This window comes from Lepisma saccharinum, chromosome 13, assembly GCF_977018435.1.
Source record: "Lepisma saccharinum chromosome 13, izLepSacc3.1, whole genome shotgun sequence".
NCBI lineage: Eukaryota > Metazoa > Arthropoda > Insecta > Zygentoma > Lepismatidae > Lepisma > Lepisma saccharinum.
In genome coordinates this window covers 85,796,561-85,812,149 of record NC_139241.1, presented here as the reverse complement: position 1 = coordinate 85,812,149, position 15,589 = coordinate 85,796,561, and the positions used below count along the sequence as shown (strand labels likewise).

The window sequence follows — 15,589 nt, the reverse complement described above, 5'->3', positions numbered from 1 at the left end:
TTCAAGGGTATGCGTTTGATGCCCTGACGTCAATTTCCTCCGAATTTTGGTTCCTCCCTTGTTTTCTTTTGTGCTCAATTTATTTAACTATTAGTTACAATGAGGCACGTATCTAAAAATATGTTTCGGGGGGATAATAATATTAATAATAATAATAATGTTTACTTTAAAATAATTATATTAAATCAAATTAATACTAATTACAATACATAAATTAATATTGTATTTTTATTATACGAATAGCTTACCTGTAGTTAAGTTCGGAATAATTTACATAAAAACAAGTGACCTGGCAATGAAATTAATGTGAAATAGATGAATAATTGAATATTTATGGAATAACAAAAATGATGTTACATGTAGTTGGAGAAAAGTAAGTTTCTGATTAATATTTTATGCAGATTATTTTGAGTAATGTACATAAATCTTCTTTGTAATGTCATTCAAAGCCGTATGATCCCAATATAATCCTTCCCTTCTAAAAAGTTCAGAGGAAATTAATAACCATCGATTATGCAACAAATGTTAATATTTTCATTACTTAATTTTACTTGGTAAGTCTTTCGGGGGTCCGAACTCCTGGACCCCACTTAAATACGTCCTTCAAGTCCTTTAAAACCGTATGATCCCAATATAATCCTTGTCTTCTGATAAGTTCAGTGGAAATTTTACAACAAATGCTAAACGAATATATTTTTCATTATTTAATTTTCGTACTTAATAAGTCTTTCGGAGGGGGGGTCCGGACACCCTCTAAATACGTCCTTGGTTACAATATAATCCAATAATACAGTGTAATACAGTGATATAAATGAAAACAATACAATGTGTGTGGCATGAGATGTTAAGTTTGCGTAATTACGATTTGTTCTGGTATTCAGACCATGAGAAGAAAATTTAGACGTCCGACATGTTCTGGTATCCAGAAGTTCTCCCCTGTGCTTAGCAGGGGGTAACGCCCCACACTTTCTTGATCCGGTCGTGAGTGGGGTTGATGTGATCAGCATCACGCCCCTGACCGCCTTTACCCATTTTATTCGACGCTGGGTGGGTGCCGGGACCGCTTCCAACGTTAGAAAAGTTCCCGGATTTGAACCGGCCGGGGATCGAACCCGGGATGTTGAGCATGGTAGTCAGACGCGTTACCGACTGAGCCACCGCGGCAACAGACCTTTATTGAAATTGTAAAGATAAATTAGTCACTATTTTATATTATTAGTTTAATGTGGATGTTCCGATTATTAATATTTATGAGTTGCTTAAAGCTTTTGTTTAGTGTAAGTTAATATTTGGGCTACTTTAAACACGATGTTTATTATGTATATTTTTTTATGATTTCGTTGTCTTAAATAGTTCGTGTTGAGGAAATAGTGTCTTGTGTAATTAGTGAACGGGTGTATACGCCGCACAGAAGTAGTCAAATCTGAATTCGTTGCCTGTTCTCACGCACAGAGCGAGAATGCCTGCAGGCTGTTCTCGTACGGGGGCTGCGGGGGAAATGCCAACAACTTCATGACTTTGGATGAGTGCGAGAGGGCGTGCGTCCCCGGAAGGAACGTCCCAGCGGAGCCCCAGAGCACGGAGGCCAGCCAGGAGGCCACCCAGCTGCCTGATGACTACGTGCCCCAGCCCCCAGCGCCTGCGGAGGTGCCTATCGGGGACACTGGTTCTACAGAAAACACTGGGCCAGGTAGGTTGCCAGAAATATTTGTGGGGACAGTGTAAAATTTACGAAATAATAATAACAACAATAATAAGTGTTGATACAATCAATTTAAACATTATATTATTATTATTATTATTACTGGGCCGATACTGCAGGCCCTTAGCCAGGTAGGGGCCAGGGAGCAGCTCCCTTGACATTAGATAAAACTATTTTATAAATTTTGTTTGCAGTGAAGAGTGAAAATGTAGACATAAGATATTATTTTGCTCACAACTTGGTGAAGAATAAATTCACAGAACATGAACAGCAGCCATTACATTCGTTCATCTTGTAAGTAGTGGCAGGTATATAAGTAGGATTACCAGACGTCCGGTTCTTCCCGGACATGTCCTACATTTTGAGCGTCACATAATATTAATTAGGAAAATACATGTTTTAGTTACACAAAGAGAAATCATGCAAGTCACAAGTCTATGTACTACACTTCCAAACTCAATAATGACATTTATTTTGATTGAGTCATTATCCAAAAAGAAAATATAAGTTTCTACTAGAACAAAAACGGAAGCAATTAAAGAACAAAGTTTTGGGACCACATTCTGTTGATGTCACTGTTCAGTGCCTGAGTGGAATATCTTGCATTGGGATTTATACTGATGGAACAAGGTGTTTCCAATTCTTAAAGCAGGATATATAGAGAACAATGCTATCAGGGACGTCGTTAGGGGGGAAGGGGGGCACTGGCCCCCCCGAAACGTTCAAGTGGCCCCGGCAAACTGTTCTACATTTGTTGAAAATTTTACTTTCATGACAAATATTGCAAAATAGTTTTTCAGTAATTTTCTCTTTCAGTTAGAAACACTGTTCTTAATTTGAGTGGCACGAACCCAAAACCACATTTCTTTCTAGTTTTCCTGGTTCTAGCTATAGTGGATGTCAGTGTAGGAACCTAGAACTTCCTTGTTTCTCGAAATTTTGAGGGAGCGGTCTTTCCACCCCTAGAAGTCGCAGGTCAACAACAGACAGGGTTGGGCGTTGAGTGTTGACGTTGCGTCCAAACAATGTTTTGAGCTTGAGTAGTTTGTGACCAGATTGAAGAACGACCGCTTGTGCAGCAAACAGTTACAACTGGTCCCGAATCAGAATGCAATACACGCTAAATAAGTATAATGGTGACAGGATACCTCATATCTCCGGGTAAGTAGTATTATTCGCACCAAATATCTATTCTACTATTGAAACAGTCTAAAACACGCAACGTGTTAAAAGTAAATATCTTCACAAACTGTACGATTTCTCGACGCATATTTTTCTCGATATCGTGAAGACCGATTTTGAGAATTCTCCTTAACAACGGCCTCCCGGATTGCGCAGTGATAGCGTTGTTGCCTTGTAATCAAGGGGTCCCGGGTTCGATACATGGGTGGAGGTACACAGTGGTCCGGATCTTACTTTAAACTGTAGGTCCAGTCCCGATTAGCCTTACTGTGCATAAAGTGGACTTAAAAACACCAACTCAACTGAACTCCTTAACAAACTTTTCGAAGAATCGAAAATTTAAACAAGAGCAAGTAAATGCATTTTTGTAATTTTGAAGTAAATTATTATTATTGTTGTTATTATTTTTGGTATTGTTGGTTCGTATGAATCTGCCTCACACAGTAAGCTTATTTTGTTGAGTCAAGTAGGCCTACAATAACAAACCCTTGCAATAAGTCACTGAAAAGACATGTAAGGTTGCACATATATTTAAGCATCTATAAATATATAATAACCCGTGGTTCGACAGCCCTGGAAGGGCCTTGGTCTATCTCCCGACTGCCAGTCCCTCCCACAATCCTACCTAAAATTTTAGAGGTGTGGAGATCTTTAACCAGTAATGGGGTGACGTGGGGTCAGCACGTCGAACACCCAACCGTTATAGGGGATATCCATAAAGAATAATTACATTCTTGTGGTATGGAGTCGTTGTCATTTAACAAACTTTATTGATTTATTCCATCAGCATTATTTAAAATGTAGTGCCATACTGAACTTACCAACTTAACAAAGGCACATTGATTGCTAAATGAGGCATTTTCCTTGTGTTGCAGAGCAGGTTCAGTTTTTGGAGTATTGCAATGTTTTACACAGTCCGTTCGAAGAATTTTGAGGATATTGATGTTTTGTCAAAGGGACCACCCCCGAATAAATATCTGTGGATGTGTTACAGGTTTCATCGTATTTAAGAAGGTAATTTTTCCGGTGCAACTTTCCTCCGTACAACATGTCTTTTGCCACTCAAGCTGAAGAGCCGATTCATAGGTGCAACGACCTTGGCAGAAATAAATTCTGATTGGCACCATGTTGACAAAAGACTCAAGAAGTCCCTCAACCGACAGAACTCGAAGCGCTCGGATCCTACGGTGACATACACTTTGGTTGAACACAAACGGATGCATTGGTAGGAAATGCAGTGATTTTATGGGCCGTCCCTTTCTGGGAAGTCGGGGACCTTTTGAAAACACACTTTCCCTTCATGCACACCAGGGGGCCTAAGCCAGGTGCCAGGTCACCCCTTCCCACAAAATCTTCTCTTCATCTGGCTCTGGTTATCGGCCGCGCCGAAACGCACTGCAGGTAGCTAGGACTTTCTGGGTTAATTACTTTATGGTTCAGCATGGACATAGGCTTTTCAAATTGCAAGAGACAAAATTCTACTGTTTGTCCTTTTTCTGGCGGGAGATGAATAACAAAGATGTCGCGGTTCCTTCAGGTTCCCTCACTCAACCCTTGTGCTCATAACCTGCAATGAAGGGAAAGGCCATAATAAGCCTTTGTCATGTACCAACTTTATATCCTCCCTTGGTAACTTTCCACTCTTTTTTAAGAAACATCTGCTTCTTTTTGCCCTACTGTGTTGATTGGTCGACAATTGATGACTGTCAGCTAGTTCGAAGAACAGTTTGATCCAAGAAGTGGTTTCATAGTTAGCTTCCGTAAACGTGAGATTCCGGTAAGATCACGGAGTGCTTGAGATCTCATTTTCATGCATTTCGATCAATTTGGTTCATTTTACTTTGCTCTTCTGCCACATTTGGCTAATTGCGAAGATGGAGATGATTAAATTGATCAACGGACACAACAAACACCCATGCTCAGTCCGGAATTCGAACCCGGCACACCTGGCATCGTAGCACGATGTGCTAACCACTCCGCCACGGGGGTAGGCGAAGTGAAATTTCGAGCGTGAAGCTGCCAGCTCGTTTTCCTCTCGAAAAAGTTGAAGTAGGATCCACTGATCGACCAAATGTCGAACACATTGACTTTCTAAATTGGTGTCCGACTACCACAGAGGAGACCGGGTTAGACTCCCAGGACGGTTGATCTCACATGCGATGAAGAATAAGTCACATTTCAATTAAGGAAGGAAACGAGGTATGTAGTCAACATTTTATAGTAGTGTGCATGCTCTAGAAATAATACGTTTCCAAATTCTGCATATTTTGTGATTTTTTTTTTCATTTAGCCTCCACCAGGGATGTCAAAGGTCCATCTACCCATAACTTGTATGGGTTTCATTGGGTTCCGTTGCAGGACTGGAATCTTTCTTCTCGCACAATTTAAATTCGGTCCTAGTAGTGTATTGTTCCATTAAAAAAAGGTTACTGGGTCGTATTTAAATTTTATCGAAAAAAGAGTTCCTGCACCGAATTGTAATTGATCCTGGAAAAAAGGTTCTTGGACAGTGTTTAAATTCAGCCGCAAAACAAGGTTCCTGCACCGTATTTAAATTCATACGGAAAAAAGGTTCCTGGACCGAATTGAGGCCTAGAACCCATTTACACTTGCTGATTTTCTCTCCCGGATGTGAAATGCATTTATTTACAATACGTGGACCATTAACAACCCTGGGATTGTTAAAGATTAGGGAACGCATACATTCTATTTTTTTCTATAGGATTCCGTTATAGGAACGGAACCTTTTCTCTCGCACAATCTAAATTCGTACCAAGTTGCGAATTGTTTCATTTCAATACGGAACTTTGACCCTTTTTAAACTGATCTGGGAAAAAAATGTTCGTTGACCGCAGGCACGTATCCAGAGGGGGGGCTTAGGGGGCTCGAGCCCACCCCGAAAGTTTTAGGTTTGCACTAGATAAAATGAGTTTTTTTTTTGTTTCTTGTGGTGGGAAATAAAATAATGTGACAATAATTTAAGGAAAGAAATAATTATCGAGGCAAGACGGAGAATGTTCCCTAACCCTGTTATTGATAATAGCATGTATCCAAGATGGGGCACAGGCGGCTCGACGTTCTGCCCAGGAAATTTTTCACTTTACGTTAGATAAAATTAGGTTTTTGGCTTCTTAAATAATGTGAAAATAATGTAAGGAGAGAGATAATTATCGAAGCAAGACGGAGCATGTTTTATACCCCTGTTATTATTAATAGCACGTAGCCAAGGTGGGGATGAGGTGGCTCGAGCCACCCCCCCCCCTCAGGAAATTTTTAAATTTACACTAGATAAAATTACATTTTTGGCGTCTTGAATAATGTGAAGATAATAAATTTATAAATCTGAGAGAAATAATTATCGAGACAAGACGGAGAGTGTTCTATAACTCTATTATTGTCAATAGCACGTATCCAAGGTGGGAATCAGGAGGCTTGAGCCCCCTTCAGGATTTTTTTCTGTTTACACTAGATAAAATTAGGATTTTGGCTTCTTGAATAATGTCATGATAATTTGGGAGAAATAATTATCGAGACAAGATGGAGAATATTCTATAACCCTGTTATTGTTAATAGCACGTATCCAAGGTGGGGTTGATGTGGCTCGAGCCCCCACCCCAGGAATTTTTTTTATTTTACACTAGATAAAATTAGGTTTTTGGCTTTTTGAATAATGTGACGATGATTTAAAGAGATAGACAAGTATCGAGGCAAGACGGAGAATGTTCTATAACCCTGTTGTTGGTAATATTGCACGTACACTTTTCTTGCGCTTTCGGTGTTGTCTCAGCGCACTTGAGGACTATGTAGAGACTTGTCAGCATTTGGAAGCTGCACAACAAAGGTAGAGCCACACGTAGGACGATTCGTTGTAATTTCTAATCTCTGGAAGGCGGGAGAGGGTACGTTCTTGAATGAGAGAAGGAGTCAATTACTGGCGATATTAACGAATCGTTTTATCTGCGGAACGTTCTACAATATAATGAGGATATAAATACGCCGATTCAATTTTTCGATTGATCTGTACAAAGAATCGGTTAATGAGATTTCAGAGGTAAGTGTGACAATTCATACAGTCGATTGGTGATCAGATCAGTCAGCGTCCTCTGGTTGCTTTATAAGATATAGTGATTCGAAAATGAAGACATTGACGACAGCAGAACTACTTCCGGGGCCTTAGAGTAGTGCTAGCTCGGTTCGAGGGCCGAAGAGATCAAGGCCTCTCTCTCTCTCTCTCTCTCTAAAGTGAATATTTCATCAGTACCGGATATTAAACAGAAATAAACTGCATAGATCAACTGAAAATCAAAGTTTTGAGTGATGATTTAGTTTTGCCAGAACTAAATTTCGTATATGCAATCTGAGAATTTCATGATATAAAAAAATACTTTTGTTTAAGCCTACTGGGTTCAAAACACATTGAAACACTTAACTACCATAAAGAGACAGCCGAAAATTTTATGAATGTCGAGATTAGAAAGCAAGAAGATGTTGCATATGTAGACATTTTTGGCGGAAATTGCAGGCTCTACCAGGACCCAAATCAGGGCTCTACCAACTGAGCCACCTAGTCATCCTTGACTTCAACCGATTTTTCGTTAAAATGTCTACATAGTACATGTCCTGTGTATATCAAATCGTAAGGTGTTGCCTGTATAGTGAACAAGCACAGAAAATATAGGAGAGAGAAGAAAACTGAGGAGCATTATCACCAGTTGAGGATATTTTTTTTCTGTGGGCAACAAGAGCTACTACTTCAAGGTGACAATGACAGTGGCCTAATAAGGGAGATTTCACACCGTGTCGCCTGAAGATTAGGTTTGTGCGGCCTTTTGTGTCGCTACGGTGTGAAACGTTGCTGTTGATTGGCCCATTCCAATCGACATATATCGCGTGTCCCTTCGGTCTGAAACCTTCCTAAGTCTTGAAAATCCAAGTCACAAGGGTGGAAAATTAGGGCCTTGGGCCTTGTTAAGGTTAGGTGTGAAGGCAGGCAGACGACAGCACCCTAAAGGATCATATCCAAACCTGCAGGAGGAACACATCTTACTTCAATCTCCAATACGATGATAAAAACTTCTGGTGAGTTCATTTTAAAAAATGTGTCAGAGATAAAGAGAGGCGTGCCCAGGATTTTCGGAAGGGAGAGGGGTTACGCATACTATTTTTGGTAGTCAGTCCTCATTTTGCCATTTTTTCCCTGTCTTTGACGTTCATCTTTTTTTTTTTTTAAAAAAAAAAAAAGGAATACTGGGTCAAATGGGGTTATTACCTCACCAACCCTCCCTTGGGCACGTCACTGGAGATAAATGAGTAAGCATTTGATCATACTGGGAGACGAAACATTAGATGTGTTGGGAACGGAAGGGTTTTCATTATGCATGAATTGTTTCGTGATCCACCTGTATTCGAGAAGACTTCCTTTGTTTCATGCCGATATAACAAGACAACGGAAGCTGTGACAGGCATTTTTGAACACTTGTGAGTGCTAAGGCCTGAATCTGAACAATTTGGTGGGTTTCGGCTTTTATAAGAGCTGAAAAAATGGGAGGACAAGACACGTTAGTGGTGTTCAGGCTCGAATCGGAGAGAAATATTCGAGAGCTGTCTGCATCCAGTTCGCAACCCACAATTTGAATCTCGCGTTGTCGAGTGGATTGTCCATCCCGTGCATGTGTAACAGCTTCGTAAAAACACTCAAAGATACCATAGATGTTTTTATACCTGATGAGAAGAAATGGACAAACACACATACTGAGATGGATCCGGCACACATTATTAATGCATGGAAACAGAGGAGTCGAGTGGTAAATAATGTTCCGATTTCACGTTCTGATTAAAATGATAGCCTTACAGTGGCAACGATTTAAGAGATAGTTTTTATATTTCTGCTTCAAAATTATGGCCTTTTAATGTTAAGCCTTGGCTACCAAGAGAAAGTAAACTTTCCTTGCAACACCCTCCGCCCCCCCCCCCCATTTTGGAACCCATTTGCCACCACTGGTCTTAAACATACAATTGTGAGGTTCTTACTATACCCCTTAAAAATGGTGTTGAGCCCCCCCCGAAAGGAATTCCTGGATACGTGCCTGGTTGACCGTATTTAAATTCATCAAGAAATAAGGTTCCTGGACCGAATTGAAATTCATCTGGGAAGAATATTCCTGGACCGAATTGAAAACTTTACAAATGAAAAGGTTCATTACGGTCCAGAACCCATTTACGCTTGCTGATTTTCTCTCCTGGACCGGAATTGAATTTATTTAAAATTCCTTGACCTTCAACAACCCTGGCCTCCACCCGCAAATGCAGACGCTGTGGCTGCTGCTTAGGCGGGAAAGTTGACTAGACATACAAATAAAATTAATCCAAAGTTATATAGCGAATAATAGTTACTTACATAATAACATCATGAAATACGGAGAGTCAAATTACTTATCAAGCATTTTCTGTTATTTGCCTATCCTAGTGGGAGCGAAAATCTTTTGCCCTTGCTGGTGAACTCGGTTCCTGCAAATTCAAGACGGCATTTTCTAATTTACATTTCTATTTGGGCCGACAACTCCGTGGTGGAGTGATTAGCAGGCTACGCTACGAAGCAGAATGTCCCGTGTTCGAATCCCGGCCTGAGAATGTGTCTTCTTTGTGATGGTCCTTTCATCAAGTTAATCTTAACTCATTCTCATCTTCACGATTAGCCAAAAAGTGTCAGAAAAGTAAAGTAAAATGAACCAAGTCAATCAATAATTTCTATTTCGTTATTTTACGCCGCTTTTCTATCTCTTGTGTTAAATGCGACGAGGAGAATGAATGATGATCCGAAGGATGCAACCACACCTGTCCAAGGTCCGAACCTTGGACCTCTGGTTTCGTAGCGCGTCATGCTCATGCTTCGGGAGTGGAATCCTTTGAATGAAAAACTATAAAAGTAGGGTAAAAGAAAACAACATTGTACTGTGCAAAAAAGCCATGTTTAGGTCCTCTAAAGAAAAGTACAGTTATTCAGTAGAATTAATTTTGAAGGACAAAGCCTCCGAAGTGTTTTTCCATTCGGTGACGCGTGGTCATCACATCGATTCCCATCTAGTTTTGAGAGTGGAATTCGCTTACATATTGATTTCAAGTAGCTTCCCAATTGTCCTCACGATGTTAGGCCATCACAGAAATTTTGGATTTTCTACCAGGGATCGAACCTTGAAAGACTAGAGCGCAATAATTTGAGCGCGCGGGAATTTTGTTTGTTTTAAGAAACTAGATGTGTGCATAAAATTTCATATATATCGTCATCATTCTCCAATGTGTACAGTACGACGCCACAAAAGACTCGTGCATGTCCCATAGAATAGTGTTTAAGGGTGTCGCCTTGCACTGAAGGCCGCCGGATTCGATTCTGGTATAAACAATATACATGGGATGCCTATCTTGAACTCATTACACAAACATTTCATTTTCGCACCGTTGTCATACTTGTACGTACACCTGATACCAGCACCCTTTTATTTTCTAAACCCACGGAAGAGAGTTTTCTCTACTTCTCAATTTTCTTGGAGCAAATTTACAAATCTAAGGAGTAAGGACTAATGACATTGTTCTTGGTGTCTCAAAAATCTAACATAAGAGAAAATACATGAATTTTTAAAGACTGTCTAGATGCCATTAAGTTAATAAGTTCATTCTGCATTTAGATTCCCGAATAATGGCCGTGGATTTCGCGAGTCTATATCCGTAATTTTTTTGGGGCTACAGGAGAAAATAATATTCTCTTCCAACAAGATTTTATATATATATATATATATATATAAATATAAATATATATATATATATACCGTGCGTTCATTTCGATCTGCAGCCGAGAGATCGGGAGAAGCGTGGCGGGCGGCGCTGACGGAGATGCCGACATTTGCGGCCTGTAATGCCCGCTTATTTTTATAGACATATGCAGACATTTATATAAATATTGCAAAACGATCACTAACCTGTGTTATAACACGCAAAAGTTCTTCTGTAATTCATCGAAGTTCTGCTCTTATATACACAAAAAAATACGCTTTAGAAACGATGTTAAGAGCCACAGATAATAAAACATTTTAATCATAGTTTTGACCAGTAACGTCCTGCTTAAGTTTATATCCTTGAAAGAGTTTTGTGCCGATGGGGATCGTTTGGAGGTTTTGAATGTGCAACACTGTATCAAGATTACGCTGTAGAAGAAACCGTTAAAAGTCAATAGTGTTCGTGAGCTTCCTTGCAATCCGAAATCTCCGAGCTCGAGTTTTTTGTTCCTTCGCGACTAGATGAAGACAGAGTTGTAAATATAGTGGCGAGCAATGTAAACCAAGAGCGTGTTAATTTCGTACTGTGCGCAAGAGTTATTCTTGGTTACTTGCAGTTATTTCTTTGTGTTATTGTAGTGTGTATGTGTGACGTGTCAGTGAGACGATTGGAATGCCAGCCGCAAGATTCACGTTAGAACAAAGATTTTTTTATGTATGACACGTACCTACGTGAAAACAAACTCGTGTCGAGACGTGTGTAGGTAATTTGTACAGAAATTCCCATGCGTTTCAACTCCACACAGAGATACGGTTAGACATCTTGTCCTTAAATTACGAGAAACTGTATCGTTAAATTTTAAAACACCTAAGCAAAAACGACGGATTCTAACCGAAGCAAAACTCGATGATATTGGTGCAGCGTTAGAACGTTCTCCAAACAAACCTCTACGCCGTGTTTCACAAGAGGTGGGCGTGTCAAAATCATCGGCACATACAGTCACTAAGCTACTAAAATTAAAACCATACTCTTATAACACAGGTTAGTGCTCGTTTTGCAATATTTATATAAATGTCTGCATATGTCCATAAAAATAAGCGGGCATTTCAGGCCGCAAATGTCGGCATCTCCGTCAGTGCCGCCCGCCACGCTTCTCCCGGTCTCTCGGCTGCAGATCGAAATGGACGCACGGCATATATATATATATATATATATATATATATATATATATATATATATATATATATATATATATATATATATATATATACATACATACTGTACATATACTATATGGTATATTAATAGTTTGTTAGTTTTTAATGGTTTGATAAAAAGAAAAATCTTAAGTTTTGGGACCCCCCGAACTGATCAACCTAGCTACGTCCCTGAATGCTATTGAACTAAAAACTACCCTAGATGAAGCTTTTGGAACCATTTCAATTTATGGCAATTGCTGAATATTCCAGGTCATAATGAGAGAATACTTTTATTACCAGCAGCATAACAAAGTCATGAGAGTAATATATTTTTTTTCAAAAAGTCTGTAAAATATTTGGTACTGGGGTTCATTATAATTTTAGATAGTTTGTTGGTTTGACTGTTCAGTATCTCATAAATATATTTTGACTAAACCTGAAATTTTAATAGGCTTCTCTGAGAAGTATCAGTTAGAACATGATTACAAGTTTGGAAATTTTGCATTTAAGAATTCATTAAATCATATTTTTAAAAAAATCTGAAAACTGCAAATTTTAAATTACTTTCTAACAGGTTCTGGAAATGTGTATTACTTATTGTGAATGTTTTGTGTCCTACATTTTGGGGCATTATGTCCTACATTTCCTTTATAGCGATCTGGTAACCCTATAGATAGGAGTTTCTAAAGACTTTAGAAATGGGGGAGCTTCTTTATCTGTTCCTTCGCTATATCTGTTGCGGCCTTCCATTTACACAGATATCTACGACTTTGACGACGTCATCCACATCTGCGTCAAAGGTCAACAGCTCCCAAGTTTTGGGAACGGAGGGAGTTTTAGTGCTTCTGCTGGGGGTGGAATGTACGAAAGGCAAGGCACTATGATCGGACATTCGGCATCAAAAGTGGTATAGTGTGTCAAGTAAGGGATGACGTCAGTAGCAGACAATTAACACTTCAAGAGATGTTTTAGAAGATACAGGAAAAAAAAACTGTAGCGTGTGTGTGATATTTCTAAATTTTATAATGGAACCACCCCCCCACACACATAATTTACCTTTATTTAATAGTTATACTTTTGAAAAGTGCCCTTGGTTTACAAAGCTGCCCTTCCTGATAACCCACGAGCCCCCCCCCCCTGCCTTTCTGGAGATGAAGTCTAGGATACTTGCTTGCGATACTGTCCAATCGACTAACATCGAGTATTTCTTTTTATTGTTTTTTGTTATTTAGTGTTGAGGTGAGGTGCTGAACGATAGGATGGAATCGATGAAGGGACACTGTCAGAGAACACCCAACCTGTTGGCACTCTGCCATGGAGGTCAGCATTGAGTGCTTCATGAAGCTTTCATGCAGTCTAATTATTGTGTATATATTGCAAAATTCAATTTTCTCATTTATTTTATACCAGTATTATGTAACAAATGGATTTTCCAGTTAAATAATAGCTGTTTTATTTATATTCTGCTGTAATGCTTGATTATTTTAAAGCAAAACTGTAGCAGATTGATGCACATAATTAATATTAATCAGTATTTGTAACAACTTTTAATTGTTTCAATTTTGTGAGAATCTGCAAAACTCCTAAATCCTTTGAGAGACTTTAGTCGTGGATCAGATCCTTTTCCACTCGCCTGTTTGTTCACCCCTTTTAGGTCCAGTCATTTTTCTTGTTCCTTATTCTTGCTCTCAATTCCAACAGGTGAATCAGACAACGGAGCCTGCAGCGGTTTCCGGTACATGAAGCATTACTACGAACTGGGCTGCAAACCCGTATTTGAAGGTGATAACAACTGTCCCAGCCGATTTGATTGCCGTGAGTATGATCACTTCTTTAATTAAATAACTAATAAGACAGCTGGGTTCTGTCACTGCATTCAGGGATTGATAGGCCTATGAGATATGACTGAAAGTAATATGGGACACGCCAGTAAAGAGTGTTGGGAAAGTTTCTTTCTAAAAGTAACTGAGTTGCAATTACAGTTAACTCATTGTAAGCAGTAACTCGGTTACATTTACTGCTACTTGAGAAGTAACTGAAAATTTATTGCAAACAAATTACACATAATTGATGATGCGTATATGAAGACTTGCAGTCCTCCTCCGTGGCCGTGCGGTCTAAGGTGCTGTGCTTTGGGCTCAGACTGAGGGCAGCATGCGTTCGAGTCTGCCTGGGTTCTCAGCCTGTGCATAGAGCCTGTAGCAACCCACCATCGTGAGGAAATTGGGGAGCTACGAGTGAGTAGTGTAACCCGGTCTAGGAAATCTCCTACACGTACAACGGCTGGGGGTTCGACGTGCTGACTCCACGTCACCCCACTTGTGGTTGAAGATATCCACACCTCTAGGTAGGATCGTGGGAGCGAGGCTGGCAGTCGGGAGATAGTCCAAGGCCTTTTCGAGGTCTGTCGAGCCATGGGTTATTATTATTATTATGAAGACTTGCATGTGTATTTTTTCTGTTTCTGGCATATAAGTCTAAAAGTCTTCATATATTTTTATTACAATAAATATAATGGAACAAGGCGTCAGCTTTGCTTGAATGATCACTTATTTTATTTTACTCTATCTTTATACATGCATATAGACCTTAAACACTTTCTGTTGTAATTATAAAACTACATAAAACTATGGCTCTTGTTATTTATGTATGACAATATATTTTTGCTTGTTTCTTTGCAGAAGAATTCCAAAACAGGGATGCCAGCAAATGCTACCAAGACGGGAAGGCATATGAAGTGGATTCCGAATTGGAAACAGACCCCAAATGCTTAGCAGGATGTCGTTGCACCACAGAATATGACGGAAAGTAAGAACTAATGGATGTAGATGTACTGATGACTTTTGTGTTGAATAAGTGGATATAAAATAATCTTCATGAAGAAGGCTGGTTGTCCATTTACTTACAACAGATTGTGAATTAATGGTTGGGGGATTCCACTCCCCTTACCCCCTGGCAACAGAGATAAATTTCATCCCTGCCAGGGTTGATTTTATAATGCAAACAACCCTCTTTCCCAAATGTGGCTCCAAACCTCTTCCACTTGCTTTTTGGTAATACTTTTGCATGAATTTTACAAGGTGAGATAAAGTTGCTTTCTCTAAATGTGCTTTTAGTTTTCATACTTGTTCATGCATGAATACATGCCAGTATTGCACTAAGTTTCATATGGAAAAGATCTGAGTTTCTGTAAGTTTATCCATACAATCATGTATCGTAATCAAAGGTTTTTTTTTTTTTTCTAAAACTTGGAGGCATGGCTCCTCTTTAGTGTTGCCACTGAGTGCATCACACATATCTTTGCAGTTGCGCACATACCAATTTTCATTTCGTCTCCCTCTCTCTTAACATCACGTGTTCTGTGCAGCTCGCCAACCTTCGCCATTGTTGCCATATTGTCATTCCATTCCTGAACACACTCGTGCAAACATCATTGAAAACAATCGAAAAAGCGCTCCAGCTCGCTGTTCACACCGATCGGCAGGGACGGTAATGTGGCAATATAGCATGATGAAGTGGTTGCTTCTTTTATGCAGCGCATATTCATTGGGTAGCTAGTAACTAGTGTTGCCAACTGTAATAATGAAGCACTATTTCTATCACGGAAGGAGAAAGGCAGGTAAAGTGACGGTGAGTTTTGTTGGATTCGAAGCACCATATTTTTATTTCACACTAAGTATTTGACCGGTTTGACATTGTGTGCGTTAATTTCATGTGTGTTTGTTAATGAACGTTA

The 15,589-nt window shown here is 39.5% G+C and overlaps 1 protein-coding gene across 1 annotated transcript in view; it reads left to right on the top strand.

The window, feature by feature from the left end:
• Window positions 1-15,589, top strand: part of LOC145997098 (uncharacterized) — a 94,435-nt gene that overhangs the window by 62,230 nt on the left and 16,616 nt on the right. Inside the window, exons 3-5 of the mRNA XM_083133725.1 lie at window positions 1,453-1,690; window positions 13,555-13,668; window positions 14,535-14,661. Coding sequence (XP_082989851.1) covers window positions 1,453-1,690; window positions 13,555-13,668; window positions 14,535-14,661 — 479 coding nt within the window. The remainder of the gene's footprint in view (window positions 1-1,452; window positions 1,691-13,554; window positions 13,669-14,534; window positions 14,662-15,589) is intronic.